Source organism: Bombyx mandarina, chromosome 16, assembly GCF_030267445.1.
Source record: "Bombyx mandarina strain Sakado chromosome 16, ASM3026744v2".
In the NCBI taxonomy this organism is placed as follows: domain Eukaryota; kingdom Metazoa; phylum Arthropoda; class Insecta; order Lepidoptera; family Bombycidae; genus Bombyx; species Bombyx mandarina.
Window position 1 is genome coordinate 8,727,240 of NC_143222.1, and position 26,882 is coordinate 8,754,121.

Here is a 26,882-nt window from a genome sequence, read left to right on the forward strand (position 1 = left end):
TAATTCTGAGCATTTTCATATTCATCTACCTTTTAAACCTTCTCTGGACTTCCACAAATAATTCAAGACCAAAATTAGCCAAATCGGTCCAGCCGTTCTCGAGTTTTAGCAAGACTAACGAACAGCAATTCATTTTTATATAGATACAGTTTTTGTAGCTTCCTTCACACGACATTTCAATTTTCTGCTTACTACCGTCTAATTTGAAGTTTATTTCCTCACAGAAAGAACTAATAGTATATACCTTGAGATCGGATAATTTCTTTGACTCGGGTGTGTTAGATAGGCGCCAACCAACTTCTCTGTTAAATTTATCAAAATCGAAAAATAATATGACTAAGCCGTAAAAATACTTTTAACGAAAAATGGTTTAAAATGAGAATATCCATAGTAATTATCCATCTGATTGAATTATACCTTCAAGCGATATTTATGTTTTTACAATAAATGATATATTAAATTATACTTTAAAAAGAAACGGATTGGTTATCTAATTAAATTTACTAAATTTAGGTAATTTGGTTTAGGTTAAAAAATATTTTTCTGCTGTAAACTTAGTACTTATTGTTAAGGTAATCAGTAGTTAAAGAGTGCTCTGTGTAATGATTGTTAGATCCTTAGCACCTGGAGTTATTAATTTCAGTTCGATTCCAGACTTCATTCTTGCCAAGTGACATCCAGCTTTCGAATTACTGGTGGTAGGACCTCATGTGAGTCCGCGCGGGTGGGTACCACCACCCTGCCTATTTCTGCCGTGAAGCAGTAATGCGTTTCGGTTTGAAGGGTGGGGCAGCCGTTGTAACTATACTTGAGACCTTAGAACTTATATCTCAAGGGTGGCGCATTTACGTTGTAGATGTCTATGGGCTCTACGTGAGCTCGTCCACCCATCTAAGCAATAAAAAAAAAGAATTAACTCCAGCACAAGGTATTCCCCAATCGCCACTTTAACATTACCTTCGACAATAACAATTTGTAATTGTTAAAATTGTATTATTATTGCATAGTATAACAATGTTTTTTCACCTTGTACATATTTTTTAAGCAAATAACGTATATTTACCTCAACTTTATCTAAATGTTATGTATGTACTGTATAATAAATAAATGTAAACCTTAAAAAAATCACTATACCAAAACGATTTGTTTCTTGTAAGGATTTGTAAATAGCAAAATAAAATTTTGTTTATTCAGAACGCTTACGTTTCATTTGCCATTCATTGATCCCAATAAATGATATATCAAGAGCTTTTATCAGTGAGATAATCAATTGTAACAGAATTAGTCTATATTAAAATTAGTTGGTGTTTCGGCTCAATGATAATTTGACGTCTGTGATTTGACTATGAAAAGTTTACATTCGAAATGTTTATCGATTTTCAACGAGGCGTGGGGAATTTTCAAGACAATTTTCTGTAATGATCCAAACAATACATCCGACACGGAAACAGTACCGAGTGATTGGACTGCTGATACTAGTAAATCTGTCGTACAAACCGATGGTGTTTTTTTCATAGCAATACCAGCTGAGAAAACAGAACACCACAGTGACGACCTACATACTGAATATACTGTCTCTGAATATGAACAAAACCAAGTAGTTGTAATTAAAATAACCAGGAAAATTTCTTCTAGTAGTAGCGAAAATGATTTCGTAAGTAACGTTTTTTTTATTAATTATATACAAGTATTTATTTACCTATCGTCTGCTTATAGCTAAGTGTAATCAAATCAATAAACAATAACTTTAACGTTAGATAAATTAAAAAGTTAAATTACTTTAACTAAAAAATAAAACAGTTATATCTTTTAAATTTGTAAAAGTCTTCAGTAAGATAGACTAGGATGCGTATTGATCAAACGATTTTAAATGGAAATAAGTGATGTTAATTGGGCGATCGCTCTGAGTGGTCGGGGTGAAGCCACTGTCAGAGTGACTGATGGCTTAGTAAGCGCGTATGAGTGAAGTGACGGCGACGGCGGCCCATTGACGCGGCGAGCTTGTAAGGCGGCGGCGCGAGGATGCGTGACGTCACGTGCGCCGCGCCTCACGCATGCGCCCACGTATCGAGCGCGGCATGTGCCTCTCGCAGCCGGCCGACCCCTCAGCCCGACATATTCACTTTTTTATTTTCCTACTGAACGTACTCCGCCGTGACGCTTCGGTTTTCACGTTGAAGACAACAAGAGGCGCAGATCCGGTGCGTTCGCTCCAGACGCTTGGCCGCCCTCTGTTGACGGCCGCCCACCGCGCCGCTTAGTCTGATCGAATCCAAAATGGCAGGACTACGACTCCGGGTTCCTGCGTGGGCCCGTCTCTGACCTACAGATTGGGTTCGCGAGCGATATGTGCCCCTTCACTTAAATGTTACGCAAGTTAGAGTCGGAGTGGTTTCGAGAAGGTGTTTCGGTTATCAATCGAACTGACACGAAGATTCCCTGGTGCAGTGAATTTAGTGGCTCATGTAATCCGAGCCAGGACAAGCTTTCACCGTGAGTACACTTAGAATATTCCATTGAATTGTTACAGCAGAAATCGTGTAGACGATAACAAAGCACCGGAGGCTGGACGAGTTAAAAAGCCAATCGCTCTCGAGATTCGTTTATATCGATCGGTTGCAAAACCTGAGAAAATTGTTTATCTCTTGGCTGTAGCGTGTTATAGTGTAGTTTAATGGGGTATATGTAAGTGCTTGTACTAGTAGTTTTAAGATCTTTACGAGCAGAAACATGGCGCGTTTTTGGTCAATCTCTGCGCCTGTCAACAACATAAAATTGTGTTCGGATGTGGATTGATCAATCACATTGTCGTTTTTCTGTCTATTTTTGTAATGATACTAGCAAGGATGCCCCTAATAAGGTTTACACGTTTAATTGTTGTTTTGCGATAAATAAAGCTGTAGATTTTCATACCAGAATATCGCCCAATTGTCGTAAATGACCTGATGAATTTAACTGGATTGTTTCAGCCTCTGTAAGATATGTATGTGAATATTTCGTAGCAAACTACTACAAATACACACCCACATAAACTTAGTATAAGCTTCATAGATAATTTTCAACTCTAACGCTGTTAATGATTTTATTCTGTCGAAGCTTAGATGGAATTTAAAAAAATATTATAAAAAAATCTACTTTCTGTGTCACGAATAAGCTCGTAGATCGACTAAGTTCATGCGTCAATTTCGACAAATTTCTGGAACGGCCAGTCTTCCTCCAGTCGTACTCGTAATGTTTGAGGGTCGCGACCATCTCCTTCTGCAACTTTTAACAACGGTGCGCCACTTCTTCCTCTCTTAGGCTGCTCGGGAAACATCGTAGACTGTTAGTTACACAAAGGGTGGTGTCGATCTGGTCTGAGTTGGGATGGGACCGCGCAATATTTTTCTTCCACATTACCAGTAATCACCGGTTTTTCTAGATTATCTTCGCCTTTCCCGGCAACGTGTCCGAGAAGCACTCTAGGATTTGCTTGACGCATATTATTTATAGTTTAAATCCAAATAAATTTCAATATAGTTTTATATACCTTCCACGGCGAAGGAATAACATCGTAATAAAAATCAAACCCGTAAAATTATAATTTGCGTAATTACTGGTGGTAGGACGTATTGTCAATCCGCACGGGTAGGTACTACCACCCTGCCTATTTCTGCCGTGAAGCAGTAATGCTTTTCAGTTTGTAGGGTGGGGTAGCCATTGTAACTATATTTGAGGCCTTAGAACTGATATCTCAAGGTGGGTGGCGCATTTACGTTCTAGATGTCTTTGGGCTCCGGTAACCGCTTAACATCAGGTGGGCCGTAAGCTCATCCACCTATCTAAGCAATAAAAAAAACCTAATACTGGTAGAACAATAAAATTTTGGTCAAAATGATACAGACAACTCTTGTGTCTTGTTATAACATAAGTATATGTTTAAATTACTGACGTAGCTCCTGGAACAAAAGTACAAAAATAGAGCCATAGCTAAGAATATCAGGGCTTAATTAGTTACGGGGAAATTTACAAAGAAATCAATTTATATTTTCCACGTAGCGAAGCGTGAGTTACTGCTCATTTACTTACTAGGTTAATGTTTTTTAATAGTACTTGCTCTACTTTGCGCTTATTTTAAAGATTTATTTTTAAGCGGTTACTTTCACGACTTTTTTTATAATTACTTTGTAGTAGAAATATTAATAAGCGGCGTTAAGGGATTGTAAATTAAAAAAAAACTAGATTATTTATGTTCTAAATATTTTGATGGGTAATCTGTGCATTGTGTGTGTGTGTGTTTGTGTCTGTAGTGTGATAACTAGATTAAAATTACACTGATAATTGATTATACTATATTGCTATGTGTTACTGTTCGTAAGGTAAGTAGAATAACCATTTTCCAAGATGCCGTTGATTTTTAAACGTCTCACGATGCACAGAGCCATTAGCTTTGAGGTATCTGTCTATTGTATCACGTGTTTGCCCATTACTACAAGACGGGTCGTGTAATAAAAATCAAACCAGCAAAATAATAATTTGCGTAATTACATAGGTGGTAGGACATTTTGTGAGTCCGTACGGGTAAGTACCACCACCCTGCCTATATTTGCCATGAAGCAGTAATGCGTTTCGGTTTGAAGGGTGGAGCAGCCGTTGTAACTATACTGAGACCTTAGAACACATATCTCAAGGTAGGTGGTGGCATTTACATTGTAGATGTCTATGGGCTCTGCTAACCACTTAACATCAGATAGGCCGTGAGCTCGTCCAACCGTAAATGCCGACGTCCAACAACGTAAATGCCGCCACCCACCTTGAGATATGAGTTCTAAGGTCTCAGTTTTTACAGTACAACGGCTGCCCTACTCTTCAAACAGAAACGCATTACTGCTTCACGGCAGAAATAAGCAGGGTTATGGTACCTACCCGTGCGGACTCACCAGACGTCTTACCCGGTGGTAACAATTGCTTTTGCTTAAAAAATTTTGACATTAAAAAATAGCATAGAAATTACGTGTTCATAATTTTTATACACAAATACCAACTTCAAACACCCCGAGCGGCCATTATCTATATATTAATACGTGAAGCAAAAACTTTGTATCCCTTTTTACGAAAATTGCGCGGACGGAGGAGTATGAAATTTTCCACATTTATAGAGAACTAGCGACCCGCCCTCGCTTCGCTTCGGAAACATTAAAACACACATGAAACAAAAAAAAAAATTAAATAAAAATTAAAAAAAGTAGCCTATGTTCATCAGGGACAATGTCGGCTTCTAATGGAAATTTTTCAAATTGGTCCAGTAGTTTCGGAGCCTATTCGAAACAAACAAACAAACAAATCTTAACTCTTTATAATATTAGTATAGATATAGAGAAGAAGTGCACAATGCTAATATTTTTTTAAATAATGCATAAAAGATACATTAAATCAATAAAGAAAACATTACACACACTACATACCATGTATTTGACGCACACACGCATGCATACTATTTATTGTCATTGTCAAACTTTTGTTCTTGACATCTGTTGTTAAATTGAGAATAGATTAAATATTGTTTGTCTTTGTTAATATTTTTAATAGTGTAGTCTTGGCGAAATATGTGATTATAGAAGTATAAAATACAATCATAATAGTGTACAAACTTACAATTCCGATTAATTATAGTCGAATTTCGACTACTGCGGGACCTCTAGTACACGTAAATTCTTAACACTTAAACGAAGGCGGCTTTTGCTTGCTCATGTAAAGCGCATTACCAGAAATCGCGGCGACGTTAACTTTGACAAAGCCTAGAGAACGTGAAAAAACAAGTTTATTTATTCACTAGCTTTTGTCCGTGACTCCGTCCGCGTGGAATAGTTATTATACTTTGGCATAACGCTAAATTTTACTACCCCACTTTATTTACGTAGACAGTGAAAATACATTTGAATTATAGAATGTTTCGGAGCTATTTAAGCTCCCTTTTTTGAAAAATACTTTATTGGTGCTCCACTTGTATTGGTCTTACCGTGATGTTATATAGCCTGTAGCCTACCTCAATAAATGGGCCATCTAACACTGAAATAATTTTTCATATCGGACCACTAGTTCCTGAGATTAGCGCGTTCAAACAAACAAACTTTTCGGCTTTATAATATTATTAGTATAGATTCATATCAGCGATCTGCACGTGAAGCCAGCACGGGAAGGGGTGGTGTATAAAAACGGTCATTGTACGAGGGAGGCGATGCTCAAAATGCTGAAATATTCAGAGGCGGAAGACGCGGGTTGCGCCGGGCTGCGTGTACCGTAACCGGTCCAATGAATTAGTGCTTTGTTTTTGACCACAGCTCTTAATGATCGCTTTGTCAGTTTACGCTTAATATTCTTTATCATGTAGGGAAAAGTCTAGGGCGAGCGTGTAAAAAAAATCATCTTAAACCAACGTAACGTTTTTTTTATTTATTGTTCAGATGGATGAACTAGCTCATCTGGTGTTACGTGGTTACTGGAGCTCATAGACATCTACAACGTAAATGCCGCCACCCACCCCGAGACATGAGTTCCAAGGTCTCAATATAGTTACAACGGCTACCCCACCCTTCAAACCGAAACGCATTACTGATTCACGGCAGAAATAGGCAGCGTGGTGGTACCTACCCGTGAGGACTCACAAGAGGTCCTGCCACCAGTAATTACGCAAATTATAATTTTGCGGGTTTGATTTTTATTACACGATGTTATTCTTTCACCGTGGAAGTCAATCATGAATATTTGTTAAGTACGTATTTCATTAGAAAAATTGGTACCCGCATGCGGGATTTGAACACCGTTGCATCGCTAGATACGAATGCACCGGACGTCTTATCCTTTAGGCCACGACGACTGGTGTCGATGCTAACGTTGAATATTGAGTATCGTCAGCTTCCCCTAGCCCCTTAAATTCGTCGTTGTTGACTTCACCTTTCGTGCAACCACGGGATTTATTTTATTTTATCAAAATTTCCGTTTCGGAAGCATGCTTTCGTTTGTACATAGTACTTATTCACTCCGTATACGACATTAATGTTATGAGCCGTTTTCGCGGCATTGCTACTACAACGGAACTCCTATTCCATAATTACTCGAGTTTTTATAATGTCCATATTGTAAAAAATATATATAAGATAGTAGTAAAAACTAAAAACTAATCAATAAACATATGAGTGAATTCTAAAATAGAATTCTGTATTTTTTTTATAACATTTAAAAAACCAAACCCGCAAAATTATAATTTGCGTAATTACTGGTGGTAGAACCTCTTGTAAGTCCGCACGGGTAGGTACCACCACTCCATCTATTTCTGCCGTTGTGAAGCAGTAATGCGTTTCGGTTTGAAGGGTGGGGCAGCCGTTGTAACTATACTGACACCTTAGAACTCATATCTCAAGTTCTGCACCAAGGCATTGAATGTCCCAAACGGAAAGCTAATCCTAAAAGAGTCATAGTCACTGTTTAGTGGTCTAATGTCGGTATACTTCATCATAGCTTCCCATCAAATGGCACCAGTATCACTGCTAATCCCTGTACCGTGAGGAACTGGTCGCAATAATCGAAAACTTGCGAATCTTCGCTCAGCCTTGATTAATCGTTCTTCCCCGCTGTCCTTATATAACAACGCTCAACCCCATACACCGCAAAAGACGGCCTCTAAGCAAAAAGGTTAGGTTTGAAAGTTTTCAGGTTGGCCATTCACTAAACTCACCAGATTTCTACATTTTCCAAAGCTTGGACAATTTCTTGACAAACAAAATGCCATTGAATAGTTTTTTTGGCTCCCGCACACCTGACTGCTTCAAGAAGGGCCTTGAAGGAGTCCCACTCCGCTGAAACATCGATGCTGTGGGTGCATATTTTAATTGATAGAAAATAATTTTGTTTGGAAAAATCACCTTAACTTTCTGTATACTAAACGGTAATTTTGTAGACAAAAACTTAATATTGTGCTCTGAGTTAAAGTATTTTTGTTCGAAAATATGAATTCCGGTGAGTACTACGTGACCTGAATGTGTTTTCACTGGCTTCATGTCCACGTCGACTCCTTTTTGCATTCAACTTTTCTTTTTCTTGTTCAACCTAGCGGGTAGGAATCTAAGATTTGCCTTTATTTAGATTGCACATTTGTTTAAATAAATAAATTTACTGAATGTTTAAAAAATGATTTAGCCTGTTCTATATTAAGCGCGATGTTTTAAATTCTAGTCTATACAGTCTTGTATCTGCTCCGACAACGATTGAAATTGTCTGCAGGTAAACCCAACGGTTGTACAAGTTTATGGTGCACTTGATATTGATTGCTTACTGGAACGTATTGACTTGATTGACGTCAATACCACTGCTCACCTTCAGTTATGAAGTCAAAGTCCAAACCGGAACGCATGACAGTTTTGCAGCGAAAACAAACATGATGGTGGTGCTGATTATCATGCTCATAATACGCTATCGCTTCGGTAAATTTAGCCTATCATTTATTATTAGACTCCTGGACAATAGCGTCGTTAAGGGCCTCATATTAAATTCATTCGTTAACCTAAGGGCCTGAACTAGTGCGAACATCCCAGAACTCGCCATTGGATCGATTTAATCGAAGCGGTTGATGACGCGAATAAATTTTTTCGCCGATACATCATTCGATAGAACTTGTATGGATATCGGGGTTGCCCAGCCATTAGCACACGGGAACGCGTCAAGATTTTGATGGATTATCCGCTCTGTATTTAAGATAGACCCGGTAAGCTCAGCGTAAGCTTGAGATGGGCTTCGGGAGTTGATCAATGACGTCTTAGTAGAGTATTTGACGGATTTAAAGCCATTTTCTCGAATTTCATTTTATTTTTTTGGACGTTCACAATAAAATTAGGAGAAAAATAATAATGGAAAAATCAATTCTACTTCCCTTTAACCGCATCATGTCAGAACGTTCCTCTGTATATGTCTTTCTAATAGAAATGTCACAATCAAGCACGTTCACTATATAAATATGCCATAAGATAGTACGCATATCAAATTGTTTTGCACTAATATTATTTAAAACTAATTCTCTGGATTATTCTCTATATTCTCAATTAAAGGCCTAATCAGATCGACTGAGATAGGTAATAAATTATTCTGCCTTAATTCGATATTCACTCTTCTTTCTTTCAATAGATTATAAGATACGTGTATTATGATGTAATAATGTATGATGTGTGTAACATAATGAAGATGATTAAATGAAGATGAAATTTCAATTAGAACGGACTTTCAGAGCTCAGGTACCATGATAGTAGCAATCACCTACTAAATGATTATCTCCGCCATTTCACTCAAGCGTCTAATTTGTGCCCGAGACAACCCGGGAGAGAAAGGGGGGTTCCGGTGCGGTCAATATTGCAGCCAGACCAACAGCTCACCCCTAAGAATTCCCAGCTGACGGACTCCTTGAGGAACATTGATGACTCTCCGTCGGCCATCTTGGTACCACGACCGCCTAGGCCAGCGGTCGGGGAACTTTAATTATTACCCCAAAATATTATTGTGTAAGTTGATATTACCCCATAGCGAAGAACAAAAATAAACGAAATCGCTTCATTTTAGCATCTTTCATATTATAGCCCCCATGATAATTTTGAAAAGGAAACAATTACTAAAAATTTAATTTAAACATCATTTATTCAATTTATCAACGTAATACCTAGTAATACATAACGGCAATAATACGAGTAGTGATATATTATGTAATATACAGTTGAGGAGTTTTATTTCGTTTCATCGAGTTTGAAATCAAAACGATTCTAAAGAAGTTTCACTTCAATATATACATTTACTCACAAAAGTTTCATTTTTACCCCCCAAAATTTCATTTTACCCCATTTGGGGTAATTTACCCCGGTACCCCGCTGGCCTTGGCGGAGCAGGTAGTGCGCCGGGCGGCCTCAACTACTCTGGTTCCCCTGAACTGCTATCGGGGACTAATACAGGAGTCAGAGCTAAAGCCCTCCTCTGGCCCCCGGCTGAAATTATCCTACTTGGCTTATCCGTGTTCATATAAATTTCCTAAATAAAACGTATTAATTTAATAAAACTCACATCAGATAAACCTGTAAAAGTATTTTTAATCAGTGTACGAATCGCAAAAACATCAGGATAGATCCACTATAAATCAACATATTATTATCCTCGTACATGTATGGGTCGTGCCTATTTGTGTTCAACGGTACTTGGCACGAAAAAGCTTACTCGAGCCAATATTTTCTATAGGTATAGGTCACGTCGTGACCGGAAATTACACAACTGCCTTGTCGTAAGAATTTTATTAAATTAGCAAGCGGCTTTATCAATAAAAAAATTATGACCTCCTCTTCCTCCTCGCGTCGTTTTCCTCATACTGAGGGTCGTGACTCCCTCGCTGCATAATTCTCTTGTGTACGATTACCCACCATCTGCTGTGATCCTTGGCTTCGGGGAGAGCATCGTGGAGCTTCATATTTGGATTTGTACCGACCATCTCGTCTCGGTCTGGGACTGTGTCCTCTGGGACGTTTTTTCCTTATCTTGCCTGTCATCATCAGGCATGTCTGACATTGTGACCCTCTTTTCGAGCAACATGTCCAAAGAACTCCAGTACTCTGCGAAGGCATATGGTGAAAAGTCTAGTTTTAATGTTAAGTTCTTGTAGGATTAACATATTGGTAGAAAAGCAGGCCATGGAGTCTGCAACAATTTCCTCCAGCACCATATTTCGAAGGTGTTTATGCGGTTTCTGTCGGTCTTTTGCAGTGTCCAAGTCTTCGTTTCGTAACTGAATATTTATCTATTAAAAAAGTTAATACTGAATTTAGTTTACGCAACGAAAATTGCAACTCCTTACCGAGGTGTTACTGAGACCGTGCTTACCGTGCTTCGCAATCACCTAGATCACGAAGGATGAGGCCCTTTATTCATTCCACGAGTATCTTAGTACTGACAAAATCGCCTCAACTGCTTCGACGGCTTGGAGATGAGCTGCGTCATTAGTCACTCAAAACTAAGTAGACCTTGTCTACATACGAACTAGTTATTGCTATGGCCATTTCTATATAATAAATTCATTTGTTGAAATAATTGGCATAACAACAACCACCGATACATTCATACCCCAAAACCAATTAATTTCATGAATTGCCAACAAATACTGTAGAAAGTTTCACAACAAAAACCATTATGAACGACTATATTAACACCGCACAAACAAGATTCAAATAAAAACCAAGATAGGATCATTCGCAAAAAGACTCTCGCAAAAGAATACAAAAGCTCCCTTTTACTGTAAGCACGAATTCAACACCTTAATTAGTACGTAAGTCATCGAGTTTGTGAACAGAATGCCCTTTAAAAATTAGTGCAAACAAGAAAGAAACGTATAAAGGTAGCGCTCGACTACTTCACGTGACCTTTGTGGACTTCAAACGATTTTTCCACTAGACCGGATGAAAGGTGGTCGTCAGCCGCCGTAACAAAGCTACTACCTTAATTGGGTTATTATGTATCATGCATTATAGTTTAGACCTCGTTCTTTACTGAAATGTTTTGACTTGATTGTTTGCCCTGTGCTTGTTAAAGTAGGTTTTTGGGACGAAGTTCCTTGTGGGACGATGCGGAGGGTACTCTAACCGGGAAAAAACGTCCGTAACGTAAGATTTTTTCTATTTAGTTTGTTCTCAACATATGTCGCTGCTCGTAAATTCAACAATTCCCGAATCGCGGTGACGAGATGTTACACAGTTGATAGACGTTCTCGTATTTCTCTTGCTAAATCGCATTTACCTGGCGTAGGGGATACCGTGATCATGCTGGTGATTACCCCCTATATGACTATAATTTTAATTATGCAGTTTAAATGATTTTTCATAAAATCAGTAACTTATCTTTTTATCTAAAATAAACCATTTTTTTATTTCTTAGATGGATGGACGAGCTCACAGCCCACCTGATGTTAAGTGGTTACTGGAGCCCATAGACATCTACAACGTAAATGCGCCACCCACCCCGAGACAAGTTCTAAGGTCTCAAGTATAGTTACAACGGCTGCCCCACCCTTCAAACCGAAATGCATTACTGCTTCACGGTAGAAATAGGCAGGGTGGTGGTACCCACTCGCGCGCACTCACAAGAGGTCTTACCACCAATAAAAAACTCTACTCTTAATGTAGAATTATTAAGTACGCTTCTGATTTACTTTGGTAGTATTACTTGTTTTGGCCCTGTCTTGAGTCTCCTGATTCAATGAGCAATAAATAATATCTCTTTGGCCAGACGGCCGTACCCCTCGTAAATAAAGTTTCAATATTTCCTCATGAAATTTCAGATATGCATAAATTAATTAAAGATGACCTAAATGCTTACAAATATCAGGTCACGAAAAAAAAATACATATAAATATCGAGGAAATGCGTTTCCATTGCCCAATGAACTGGTTAATATACATATATGCAATCATATTTTACGCACCGAACAATTATCGAAGCGTGCATTGCTATACGAAACATCAACATGATTAATAGTATTTAGGTATGTTTCAGTAACTTGAATTATATGTGTATTGTAACTCGGTCAAACGATACTGGTACGAGTGTTGCATTCAAAACTAGATTTATTCAACTAGCACGTATTTCTGAAAGACTTCTACGCTAAAGGAGTTGTCGTGTTTTAAAAATGCAAATGCTATGAGATTTGCGAGCGATATTACCGGTGGTTAGACGTGTGCAATGGGTGACTGTTAACATGTTTTTTTTTTTTTTTTTTAATTGCATGTAAGGGTGGACGAGCTCAGAGCCCACCTGGTGTTAAGTGGTTACCGGAGCCCATAAAAATCTACAATGTAAAGGCCGCCATCAGCCTTGATATATATGTTCTAAGGTCTCAGTATAGTTACAATTAGTTTTTCTCCGAATTTACTTTTTTCGATTCGAGAATCAAATTCTTCGAAGTTTCCCGGCAAGGACGTTTTCGCAGGTCAGTGAGCCCATTCGGGACGTCTAGCCGAGTCGCCATGGCGTCTGGAGAACCAGTGCTCAGAGCGAGACAGAAGCTGTAGCTCGTGTCTTGATTAGGGGTGCGGATTCCGAAAGGCAGTGAGATAACTTAGTCATACTTAAAACTACTTTTACTAGTACTCTGCAGTTTTCGTGGTAGGGGCGATCGGTATCATTACGCGTTCGTGATTCGAAACGCCGAAGTTATAGAACGACACTAAAAGACACGAGATTAAACTGTAAACATATTAAAAGTAGTTTTAGTTATGTCCGCAACTACAAAAACATTCTAAGCCGATATGAATATAAATTGAATTTTTTTTAATGGTTAATCTCTGTGATTTTACGTAAATCCACAATGGAGTTATCAATTACTGTATTGAAAATCGTTTTAACACTCTTATTATTTAGAATATTTCACTTTAAAATATGTTTCAATTAAAAACGACTCTGCTGACATTACTTTTTTAATATGTTTTCTGTGTGTACATAAAAATAAATATATTTATGGAGTTTTGGTTGTAGTGAAACAGCCTACATCGATTGTGTGGCCCTGTTTGAAGCATCTAGAAATCGGGTCATCGCACTCCTCTCATGGCAGCCAGACTGGGCGGCGACGTTGATATAATGATTCCACCAAGGTCTGACATAATATGTACGCTTTGTGTATGGATATTTTCTGTACATTTATTTACTTATGAAACGTCTTGTCTGAGCGATTTATTTCAGTTTTCTTATTTCCAGTCTGCCTTCAGCTATGTAAGTTGAGGTTTTTTTCATAAACAGACAGACAACCAAATGAATATTAACAACTCAGACCACGGAAATATAATATTTGTATACTAGAGACTTCACACCATGATAACTCACAATATTAACGTTTTCTTCGTTTTTCGCGTTCGTATGATAACCGATGAAGCTATTTTTACAGTTTGAAAGCGCATTAATTATTTTTATGTTATCATTCCAAAATTTAAATCTATATCTATACTTTATTATTATTATTCTCTATATATTTTTTTATATTCTAAAGCTGAAGAGCTTGTTTGTTTGAACGCGCTAATCTCAGGAACTACTGGTCCGATTTGAATTGATTCTTTCAGTGTTAGATAACCCATTTATTGAGGAAGGCTATAGGCTATATAACATCACGGTAAGACCAATACAAGTGGAGCACCAATAAATAATGTTTCAAAATAGGGGCTTAAATAGCTCCTTAACATTCTATAATTCAAAAATATTTTCACTTTCTACGTAAATAAAGTAGGGGTGTAAAATTTAGCGTTATGCCAAAGTAACTATTTCACGGGGACGGAGTCGCGGGCAAAAGCTAGTTATTTACATTTTATCATTCCAATGTTTTAAATTCTTTATATTTTTAATTCACGTACGGCTTAAGTTGTAAAAATAGTTTTGATTACATTCAAAATAGCATTTGAAGATCTCAATGAATTTTAGAACCACATTAAGAACGCTAAGGGTCATAATGTACCATAATTTAACACAGCTCTAACAATTTTACCTGATGGAATTTCGATTATAGTTTTCTATCAGTATGTGTGGTCGAGCGATTAGTTATCGACGTGTTTGTTATTATGAGGGGGCGACCTGTATACAATATTAGATCAGATACATCAACGCTTTTCGACTAGTCATAGGTAAAAATGTTGATTAGTGTTCATTGTGGTTCGTATATATACCAGAGATCGATATTAATGAACACGAATAAATTTGTGATTTAAACGTTAAAAATCTAGCCTATAAATCTATTTAACTAAGTAGATTTTATAATTGAAGACATGAGTTGATGAAGGGGATATGATACAATTTGTTAATTTACAGAAAACGGGCAACAAACTTTTATTACTTGCACTCATTCTTCGTACATAACTCCTTCATCACATGTAGTTTCTAAAAATAGCCTTTAAACCCGGAGCTTAAAGGTCTAATATGATTTATAGCACATAACACTTTCATTCAATGTAAAAAATAAAAAAAATCTTAGAGATGGTAATTAGCCCCATCATCTACTCAGGCCTTCAATTCATTTAAGAGATTATTTATGGACTTTTTGGCGGGAACGCGAGGAGTGAAGTTGTGTGATTTGTTTTATTTTGTCTATTTAGTGTTTCTTCAGGTTTAAATGTGTAATAACGGTGGTTTATTAACTGCTTAATATCTGTGAAAGTGCACAAATGTGGGAAAACGAAACATAGACGGTGGACTCCTCCAAAAACTCCACTGAAAAAATCTCAGTAAATCACCAACATTTTACTAAGATTATATTTCATCCCATATCATCTCATCTCATTTTCATTAATGTCGCAAATTAATCATCTTCATTTCATTTCACTCCATATTATAATTTTTCATAAAAATAGGATTCATATAAATAAAAATAAGACATGACTTAAAGGTCTTAGTTACTAGGTCATAAAATCCCTAAAAAAAAAGAAGAGATTATTTAAAAATAATTATTATATTGTCCATCAGGAAATGAGCGGTTATGGAGCAGGCGCCATGGCCACGACAGGAGGCACCGACACAGACTCACTGTCGAGACGCTTGCGTCAAGCCGAGCGTGCCAGGGCCGACGCGGAGAGAGCACATGCCGACGCACTTGCCCAGCTACGATCGGCGCAAACTTTGCCCTTAGACGCCCATAATATCGAACAACTACAATCCAGAGCTAGGGAGCTCGAGAAAAAAGTGAGTGACATGTAAATTTAATAATTAAACTTCATTTTATGAACATTCCTTTGTGGTTGAAGTAGTCCGCTTATGGAATGCACTACCCTTAAGTATCAAACAATCCGGAAATTTTCAATTTCAGATTAAAATCGCACTACCTTGCACAATAGTATGGCTCCTATGATATAACTTTTTTTTTTATTGCCCTTGTAGGCAGACGAGTATACGGCCCACCTGATGGTGAGTGGTTACCGTCGCCCATGGACTTCAGCAATGCCAGGGGCAGAGCCAAGCCGCTGCCTACCGCTATAACTGTATAACTTGCTACTTATTTTGTATTTACTTGCACAGTTTTAGTATTTATTTGTATTTAATCGTATGTAAGTCTATCCTATATTGTATTTATTTTTCACATGTGTATATAAGTATATATCTATATTTTATGTAAGTTTATTATGATATAGCACCGTCCATGCTAGTTTGCTTATTCCTCTCCCTGCAAGGTTGCCTGGAAGAGATCGCATTCAGCGATGAGGCCGCCAATTTATGTCACCGTCTATTATTTGTGTTATATGCTTACTCTGTACATGTGGTGTCAAATAAAGAGTTATATTAATATTATTATTATTATTAAATACGGTCGATTTGTGAACCGCTTATTTGTAACTTTTTTTTCGTAAATCGTGATATAATTACGTGTTTCGATTTGAATAGCTCGGATAGCTATTGTTGCAATATAGTTGAACTTTCAATCTCGGGTTTCAAGGTGTTTCTCATTCACTGTGGTGGCTGTGGTCTCCGGTAGCGCCAGAAGATTGAAGACGACCTATGTCCTCGTGCTGGTGTGACTATGTCCTCAAATCGTGTAGGCAGGTACCATTTTTTTTTAAAGAAGCCATGAGATCATGATCCGTAGTGCCGTCATCCAGCTTCCTTGAGACATGAGTCCAGAGTATCAGCTATGATATACTGATATAAGCTCGCACAAATCTAGGAATAAACTCCAGAACGACCGATTCTACGCTGCCCTAGTGATGTGTGCCAATGAAAATTATAAAAAATCTAATTTATACGTTTCACATGCTACAGGCAGCTTTGGAGACAGTGCGCTGTGAGGAACTTCAACTGGAACTGTCGACAGCGCTGCGAGCCCGCGGCACTACGACATCGGCGACTTGGACTCAATGTACACAGCCTGGATATGAAATAGAACGAATTATGGCGAAAATTGAACAGGATAATCGTATTCTAGCTGAATTAGAACAGCCAAGATCTACTACTACTACACATGGTATTATTTATTGCTTAGATGGGTGGACGAGCTCACAGGCCGGTGTTAAGTGGTTACTGGAGCCCATAGACATCTACAACGTAAATGCGCCACCCACCTTGAGATATAAGTTCGAAGGTCTCAAGTATAGTAACAACGGCTGCCTCACCCTTCAAACCGAAACGCATTACTGTTTTACGGCAGAAACAGGCGGGGTGGTGGTACCTACCCGCGCGGAGTCATAAGTGGTCCTACCATCAATGGCATAAGGCATTTAATGTTCTGGTTTATAAAGGGTGTACTTAATTGAAACATTCTACATAATATTTCTGTTCAATTTTAGCGATACAACCAAGTGGATCGACCCAGGCACTTGGAGAGTTCCATTCGCCGACACCGTCGCCCCTGCCTCATATTTATGGAAATACAACTGGTCATGTAGCCATTTCTCAAAGCAACACCATGCCGACGCTGTCCGCATTCCATGGAGCAAACCAATTTAGCGCCCCTAGTTCGAATTCCGTTGGCTACTCGATGAGCGCTCACAACCCTACGTATGCCAATCAAGCCTCAACATATTCCGCTAACACATACGGATTGACAAACACTCATCAAGTCACATTTACTAATCCAGTGACAGCGCCCCTAGTAAATAGCATCGGTCAAATAACCAGCACTCTGGCTGGCTTACAGAGCAACCTTCAGAATATAACTGGGAATGTGTCAAGCCTGAATTTAGGCGGAACGCTTAGCGGACCAGGTATGACGGGTACAATAGCGGGCACAGGATTAACAAATTTGAACAGCGCACAGACAAATTTGCCGGGACTGACGAACACGTTAAGCGGGATACAATCAACACTTACTGGAACCTTGGGAAATACTTTGAACAGTTTGACTGGTGGACCTCAGCTCGGAGCGTTGAATACTAGTTTGACAGGAACCAATGCGTACGGAACTGGGATCTATACAAATCCACTTCTATCGGCTTTGACATCACATCCTTTGTGTATAAAATTAAAACCTTTAGATGACATAGATTTGAGTTTAGGTAGATACGGAACGAGTAGTAGTAGTGGAGCTGGCAGAGCAGCGACTCCGGTTACGCCCCATCAGCCCTCATGGAACCTAGGTTTAGATAGCCAATTCGGAACTGATAGGTTAGGGGCCTTAGAAACAGCGTTTAGTCATGACCGAAATCGAGCTTTATCGAGGATTCTTCCTAATTCAGCATTAGATATGGATGGTGGGTATCATTTGGTTATTTTATTATTAGTATCAATTAGGCCGTCAGCGCAAAAGTGGCTTAACCTAAAATTTTTCATAATCATGCTTATAATTATGTATACTGCAGTTAATATAATAAATTTTGATGCAAAACCGGCCTATCCATAGTTTCACCCATTGTTCATGACGATGGTGAAGAAGAAACCAAGCATGACAGAAGTTTGATAGTTTTAATTAACTATTTTTAAAATACATTATTTAACAAATTTTAATGTTGACGCGTGTCACGCTGCTGGTCGACGAACACGAATCTAAGGCCGCGGGCGCATCCTCCTCCCGCTGCCTTCCCCTGTCCCCTCTCTCGCCCTGAACGTCGTGAACACCCATAGATAACATATAGCTTTGTAAATATTATTTATGCGCGTATTGTTTTTTGCCTACCTACTCAAATTCATGAAAATTTAAACCTCATTGCTCCATAATACCACGCTCCATATTGCCACATACCATCCAGCTTTGGAATGAGCTCCCCTCCACGGTGTTTCCCGAGCGCTATGACATGTCCTTCAAACGAGGCTTGTGGAGAGTATTAAGCGGTAGGCAGCGGCTTGGCTCTGCCCCTGGCATTGCTGACATCCATGAGCGACGGTAACCACTTACTATCAGGTGGGCCGTATGATAGTCTGCCTGCTCGGGCAATAAATAAAAAATACTATGGTAAGCTTAGGCCACTTTTGCGCTGAAAGCCCCAATTTTCAAAACTTTTCATATATGTATTATTATAATTTCAGTTCGAAATTCACTTTACATGAACGGGGCATCCGCTGAAACGGTGGACATGTTGGATATTCCCGGACGAGGCCGTTGTTGCGTTTACATAGCACGTTTCTCCTACGACCCTCCGGAGTAAGTAACGAGAACTATATAAGCACACTGAAGACCCTGTTATGTTACTGGTGGTAGGACCTCTTGTGAGTCCGCACGGGTAGGTATCACCGCCCTGCCTATTTCTGCCGTGAAGTAGTAATGCGTTTCGGTTTGAAGGGTAGGGTAGCCATTGTAACTATATCTGAGAGCTTAAAACTTATAACTCAAGGTTGGTGGCGCATTTACGTTGTAGATGTCTATGGGCTCCAGTTACCACTTAACACCAGGTGGGCTGTGAGCTCGTCTACCCACCTAAGCAATAAAAAAATAAAAGTAAATAAATAATTGAGTTTTTTTTTATGAATTTCAGAATCGAAAGCGCAGAGGGCGAATTATCGATTTCGGCGGGTGATTATTTATTAGTATGGGGTGCGCCGGATCCAAACGTAACAATGTTGGAAGCGGAAATGTTAGACGGGCGTCGCGGTCTCGTGCCAGTTAATTTTGTTCAGAGACTAGTGGGAGAGGATCTTTTAGACTTCCATCAAGTTCGTACATTCACTAATCCAATTCTATGGATCTCAAAGTTCCAAGCGTTCTTCATTTGTGAGGTGAACTTACAGGCTGTGGTGACGTCGATGCGAGATGTTGATGAGTCTGCGACGACTGCGGTCAGTGAATTGTCTCTTAGTAGGGACGTCGCTCGACTTAGTGAAACGGCGGACATTAATGAGGGTCCTGAAGATGACGACAATGGTATGTGTTAGATAATTTAAAAATCTCGATTACTATATTTGAAATTAGCTTCTCTTTAAGATAAGCGGTCGATTGAAATAAATAATTCGAGAACTTACCTAGTCTATGTAATTAAATTAATTTATAACTTACCACATTTGTAGATATGTTCTGAGCTTCAACATTTAATTTAAAAACACAATTATTCAGGTTTTTGAGATTCGAATGAAGGAATTTCGCATGCATTGTCCCAGTACATAGCAAAGTAAAGAGGTCATTATTTTATCAATCATGGTACAAAGCTTGGTAAACCATTTCATGAGAAGGAGCACCATACACGACACCTCACAATTTACCCATGAATTTAATGATCAATTGTAATGCAACAAACAAAGACCCAATACGGTTCTAGCCGTTGCGAAAATGACTTAGATATCTATAGTGAAGCGTCCTTTCCTCCTCCCGATCCTTCGGACTCGGCCGCACGCTTCTCCGCATAACTCGCACATCGCTGGCTGCATTACCACGATCAACCATCGGACCTGAACGGCAGAGCTGTTTTTCTCGTCGCTAGTGCCCGCGCCGCGGCAGCTCAACCTCGAGAGGCAATTGAATAAGTCCGTGCTGATCAGCTGGATCGCGCCGGACGGAGTTCAACAGGCGAACATCGAGAGCTATCACGTGTATGTCGATGGAGTCCTCAAAACTACTGTGAAAGCTACAGAACGCACGAGGGCCCTTGTCGAAGGAGTCGATGCTGGTCGCGTAAGTTGCTCTTGAGGTATTATGATCTAAAGCAGCCTTTCCCAAAGTGGGCGATAACGCCCCCTTGAGGGCGCTGCAGGTCTAAAGGGGGACGATAAGAGACCCAGAAAAAAAGGGGGCGTTGTGTAGAGGCTTGGGAGGGGATTTGTAATTTCATCTAGGAGGACTCTTTAATACCGACTTAGCTCTCGAAGTGGGCAATGGACAAAATAAGTTTGGGAACCCCTGATCTAAAGTATCCACTGTAATTGTATACAAAATATTTAATTGTCATTAATTTGAAATGAATTTGAGATTGGATTGTTTTAAGATACCTTACTTACTACATATAATTAGTGAAAGTTGACTTTTCAATGAGTAAATTAACAAATCCAGTATATTGATTTTAAATTTTTAGCCTCATAGAATAAGCGTGCGTTCGGTAACTGCTTCACGGAGGACATCACGTGATGCTGCTTGCACGATGGTCATAGGAAAGGAGACTGTTAACATGGGCCCAACTTGTGTCAGGGCTAGTGGAGTGACTTGTTCTCAAGCCGTCATTTCCTGGTTGCCTGCCAATTCTAATCAGCAGCACATAGTTTGCGTTAATAATGTTGAGGTACTGATGAGATTGTATAAGCTCATTTCATAAAATACCTTCTTATGTCGCAGTTTACTTTAACTTTTGATTTTTAGGTGCGGCTAGTGAAAGCAGGTGTCTATCGGCATACCATTACGGGACTTTCACCCAGTACTCAGTACAGAGTAACTGTACGGGCCAAAAATGGGAAGACTCTCCAGCCTTCGGGAATACCCGCAGAAGAAGCTCCTGGCGCTTACACGGACTTTAGGACTCTACCCAAAGGCTTACCGGATCCGCCCAATGAAATAATGGTATGTGCTTCTCATAGCTATGAATAGCATGAGATGGAACGCGCATGCTTCTGAAATAAGACGTCGACAACGTAGGTTCTCCCAGGCTCCGTCACTAAATTTATCAGCAATCTGTTAATACGAATACGCAGTTAATACTCATCATAGAGAGGAATTTAGGCTACAAGGAGCTTTAAAGCCGAAAAGCACTTGCACTTGGTGATAGCTTTCATATACCTACTATAAAATTTGTGAAATTATATCTAGTCATTTGGATTGATACACCCCCCTCCCGTTCCCCTGCGAATAAATTCACAATCTCAGAGCGCACAGCACGCCCGACGTATTCGAGGAAGTCGCGTCAATCGCAACCATAAATCCAGCTCCATGAAAATATAATTAAAATTACCGAACCTTTCGTCCGAATTTTTCATGATACAGCGCTCCATACTTGCGTTCTTTCCTTTCCTAATTCGACTTGATCATCCTCGATGGCGGTCTCCGAATTGAAAACAGTTCGACCCGATTGGCTAGACGATAAGTTCAGCTGGATTGTTGGTGGTGATTGGTGCGGTGTCGCAGGTGGAGGCCGGCCCGCAAGACGGCACTCTGCTGGTGACGTGGCAGCCGGTACAGCGTCCGCCCGCCTCTGGACCTGTAACCGGATACGCTGTATACGCTGACGGAAAAAAGGTCACGGACGTAGACTCGCCGACCGGTGACCACGCTCTCATCGATATCGGCAAACTGATCGGCCTCAATCCTAAATGTGTTACCGTGAGTATTTCGGTGTTGTGCTTCATTTTGCTAGGGTACATGCTACAACAAGTCGTGCTCTGAAAATTCTCAAAACAAGCTATGTTGTGAATAGTTGCGATATAGCTAAAATTATATCCACAACTTCTTGGTACGTTTGAAATTTCGTTTGTTTTTCAGGTTCGTACAAAATCGCGCGACAGCCAATCCAGTGATAGTGTACCGACGCCTATACCGCCTGCGGTATTACGGGGCGTCGTATCGAGAATGCCTCGTGGTGCAGTCGCACCGGTCTCGATTCAGCCGGGCACGTACAGGGGCCCTCAACGACCGCAGCCGTATCAGCAACAGCAACAAGTCATTGAGCATGACGAAAATTTATCAGATAAGGAAATATTCCCAAACAATAACCGCCACGATCAGCAGCCAGCCCAGGTGATCAATGATTTATTATCTGATCAGTTTTATTAATCTTTGAGTGGAAGGTTATCTAGTTTCCACTGATCTTCATTCAATTTATGATAACCATTCAGAAATTAATGAACCTATCGCAGAATTAACATCAATATACCATTTATATACTGAATTTTACAGCCATCTAATTTTGTTACCACATTATGTTGCGTATCGATGTTGTTGTGTATTTTGTGTGTAATTTCTAACTTAACTACGCAGTGTATCGTATAATGTTGATTAATATGTGCTTCGTTTTGTTCTTATTGACTTATAATTATTGTTGTACTTCTTTTATGTCTTCTTCGCTATCATTGTTAAGATTAAACTCATTCGCTCTCTTCTTGCGTAGCGACTTGTCTGTCGATAGCCGGTGGTGTGACCACAATAACAAAAGTTTCAGTGAGCGCAGACAGATCGTCACGCATCATCGGTGTTGCAAATTGCACTCTTTATTCTATATCCTGTGATTCTGTCGCTGGCATCCTCCAAATGTCCAGAACGTAGTTCAATGCCGTACGGTATCACGGCGACACCACGCGCGCTATCGAATATAGCTATGCACTCGGCTCGAACGTTCAAAATTAAATGCATACTGCTTGCGGCTAGATCCGTAGAATATAGTGCTCTATTGGCCGATACCCGAAACAACGCACAACACCTTACAGATAATACCTACTTAGATGAACAGATAAAGAGCTTGTACTTTGTGACACAGACATACCCGTTTTGTGACTTCACGAGTTGCGATCATGCCACTTAGACTAACCTAACTTCCTCACATAACTGTTATACACCTTTCCGTAGCCTACGAGTGGATTCGGCACTGGCCTCCTAAAGAGTATATTCGACAAAATAACCCCTTCGGTAAGGAATTTTAACACGCCTTTTCAAGTAAACTCTTTTATTTCTCAGACGTTTGTCTTTGATGATTTATTTTTGATTAGATTTATTTTTGAGAGTTATTTTAGTACTAACAAATTAGTTTTGGTTTTGATTTTTGGTTTGTTTTTAATTTGAAATTATATACTAATCACGCAGTGTGTTCTTAGCCAAATAGTTTATTAACATAACAAAATAAACTTGTAGTCATACTAAGGCATTATGACAATGAATATATTATCTTTGAGTATGCTTTTATATTTATCTGAAAGTAGAGCAAATACAAGTAGAAGGAAGTACATTCTGTTAGCTCAATGTTTAACAACAATTTACTAAAGCAAACAAATTCAAAATTATTTCAAGCACAGTGTTTATGTTTAAAATTTTTGATATTATATGTGTCTCTGATTCAAATAAGGAACGCGAAAGTGACACTGTTAGTATGCTATGTTTTAAAATAGACATTCGTACTGAAATACGAATTGTTAGTTTTTTTGGGCTATTATTTTATTAGAACGAAAATATATATATATATTTACTCATTCACACGCAAATCAAACATCCACCATACTCATACAAAACATCAAAATTTTATTAGACGTGAATAATTTAAAGTCGCAACAGTAGGCAAACGATGACGGTCGATCATAAATCGAAAGCCGAATGCTTAATCAAAGTCAAATCGAAGTACCTTCCCGTTTCCATCTTGGCTTGTCTGTATCATGTGGCTTTTCTTGCTGAACGTGTATCTTCTACGTCTTTCAACATTATACTAGACTATGTCACGTGAGTCAAAGCTTATAACGAAGTGCTTTATTTCCACAGTAAGTAAACAAAAAACGTAAGGGCCGTTTGGCAATATTACAAATAGATTCAGTCACGTCACGCACCATAACTATGCGATCTCCATTCCGTCAGCATATCAGTGTAACAATAAATCCTTGGTGTAAGTGTGAAATATTAAATGACCATGTGGTATCAGCAATCGGGAATACCGGCCATCGAAATCACTAAAGAAGGCGTGACGGAGCTGGGTAGCGAGGATGGGGAAGCGACGCGCCACCGGCCGCAGGTCTGCGATAACTCTGTCATCGATGTGCTCTTCATGTGCTAGCACTCACTGTACTGTCTCTCTCGCAACTCTGTACGGTCCCTGAAGTCGAGTTTCCGTTTCTCGATGTGGCTATGTTGTTATATTCACTTGTAACGTCTACGTTGTAAGTTTCTACACACACGCGACACTCGGCGTCCCTGTCACATTCAGGTCTCGACACTCTTGGAGCACTGCGTTAAGAAAACGAATTCCTTCGAGACTGGTTGAGTTCTTTAGGAGCTAGGCCTAACACAGAGCAGACCAGATCACCCATGTACACAGAGCATGTTATACATTTGAAGGCTCCTGCATGCTGTCTTGGCTTTCTGTACACAGTGAATACACATCCTGATGACACACGTGAACAATTTCGTTAAGGTGCAACCATTAGTTTGAGGCATTTGATAGGGAATCTGTCAAAACACATTTTGAATCGTATTAAGGGGACAGGACCTGTGAATCTTAACACCGAAAAGCATTGTGGGAGTCATTGTCTGCGTTGAAAATACAGATTCAAGTGTATTTCGCTGCACGCTCGCTTTCGTTGTGCATGGGGATTGAATTGCGCTGCAACGGAATGTCTCGTTTACTATTTAAAATAAAAAAGTGCGCGGCGAAGGTAAAATTGTTTTATACCGCTTTGAAACGCAACGCCAGAATGAAAACCATGGCTATGAGCTTAAAACATTGCTGTTACTTTGATTTCGGAAAATCTAACCTTATTAATGTGTTGGTACGTACGGACGTCAGCAGCAACCGTCCCAACCGGCGCAGGCGTCGCAACCGCCTTCGGGTCAGCAGTACCCGAATACACCAGCGTACCATGGCACGCAGCAACCGCCGTATCCTCAAGTCGCCCAGTTCCCAAGTAACCAGCAGGGTCAGTACCCTAACCAGCCGCAGCAGTACCAGAATCCACCACCAAGGACACATCACGAAAGAGGACGACCACCGAATCCTCAGCAGGTGAATTATGTTTTTGACATTTATAATCGTATGTGTTGGTTCAGTTTAGTTCATTGTCACTACTCTTCTCTCACGTTATGCAGTTTCAAGATTCATTGACACCACAATGACAGGTCTTACACAGAACGTCGAAAGCTCAAATTTTATTGGCATAGCGACTAACTTGGTCATTAAACTGAAACGTATGATCTTCTCAAATCAGAATCAGGGAAGGTGGTAGTATATACCACGTGTTGTTTTTATCATAGTGTACTTTACCATTATCGAACAGGTCCTCGAAGAGGTCTTATTATCATGTACACGTACTCTTTAATCAATAGCCACACAAACTATTATCAAAAAACTAGTATATCAATGTTTCTCTTAAAACTTTTTTCGAATTTTTTACAAAAATCAAAGAAATTCAATGAACTTATTCTAGCTATTTTGAAAGTGATATGGAAATTTCAACGTTATTTCTATTTGCATAAATTAGAAGACACATATAGTGCTTTTTTATGGATATCACCTTATGCTGGATTTTGCAAAGCTGAGTATTTACGCTTTTTGGACAGCACGGGCAGCCAAGCGGGATGCAATTGCAAGGACGAGGGGCAGCGGCTGCGGGTGGCGCGGTACCTCGTGGCCCGCAACCGGGTCAACGTCATGGACCCCAGAGCCACGCTCAATCCAAACGCAGCCGCTTCTTCATCGCGCTCTTTGATTACGATCCAGTTACAATGAGTCCGAATCCAGAGAGTTGTGACGAAGAATTGCCCTTCAGTGAGGGTGACACAATAAAGGTATAAGATCCTGAAATGCTTTTTAACGAGTGAATTAAATAAGAATTAGGGATGGGAGTCGCAAAGATAGATAAATGTTTAGAGTTGTAGAGTCATTGAATTTCGTGACTTGGTACATATAGTATATAAATCACCAGAATTTATCAATTTTTCAAATCATTGTATGTTGAGTATGGTGTGTTAGCATAAAAGTACTATTCTGCCTCTGATTGTTGTGTAGCAGCCCTGCGTTACTACGTCACATGAGACGGTATACCCAACTAGCGCAGAAAAACTATAGTTTTTCTTTAGTAAAGAACGTTCACATTTCGCGGGATCGTTCTCAAATAATCCGTCTACAATCCATTATTATTACGCATCTAATGAAAAAATTGTTCATCGCATTGTTATTTAGCCTAAGCTAAAGTTTAAACTATGGTAATGTGAGGAGGGGGTGTTCCAAAAAAATAATTGGATAGACTGTGTGAAAGAGGAAATGCGATAGCAGGATGGAAGTCCATGATAAGCCTGAATGAAAAAAAGGTATGCTCCGCCGACCC

General features: G+C 39.4%; 1 protein-coding gene across 12 annotated transcripts in view; it reads left to right on the forward strand.

Moving 5' to 3' along the window:
- Window positions 1-1,985: 1,985 nt before the first annotated feature.
- Window positions 1,986-26,882, forward strand: part of Rbp (RIMS binding protein) — a 35,084-nt gene continuing 10,187 nt past the window's right edge. The window contains exons 1-16 of one of the 12 annotated variants that reach the window (XM_089733754.1): window positions 1,986-2,493; window positions 15,495-15,710; window positions 16,782-16,983; window positions 17,306-18,208; window positions 18,981-19,095; window positions 19,427-19,604; window positions 19,680-19,812; window positions 20,345-20,556; window positions 20,954-21,157; window positions 21,235-21,432; window positions 21,994-22,188; window positions 22,348-22,602; window positions 23,428-23,487; window positions 24,485-24,574; window positions 25,346-25,561; window positions 26,116-26,343. In XM_089733754.1, the coding sequence (XP_089589880.1) occupies window positions 15,498-15,710; window positions 16,782-16,983; window positions 17,306-18,208; window positions 18,981-19,095; window positions 19,427-19,604; window positions 19,680-19,812; window positions 20,345-20,556; window positions 20,954-21,157; window positions 21,235-21,432; window positions 21,994-22,188; window positions 22,348-22,602; window positions 23,428-23,487; window positions 24,485-24,574; window positions 25,346-25,561; window positions 26,116-26,343 (3,402 nt within the window). In that variant the 5' untranslated portion in view covers window positions 1,986-2,493; window positions 15,495-15,497. The remainder of the gene's footprint in view (window positions 2,494-15,494; window positions 15,711-16,781; window positions 16,984-17,305; window positions 18,209-18,980; window positions 19,096-19,426; window positions 19,605-19,679; window positions 19,813-20,344; window positions 20,557-20,953; window positions 21,158-21,234; window positions 21,433-21,993; window positions 22,189-22,347; window positions 22,603-23,427; window positions 23,488-24,484; window positions 24,575-25,345; window positions 25,562-26,115; window positions 26,344-26,882) is intronic. The other 11 variants (XM_028184203.2, XM_028184204.2, XM_028184210.2 and 8 more) reach the window with 11 other exon arrangements.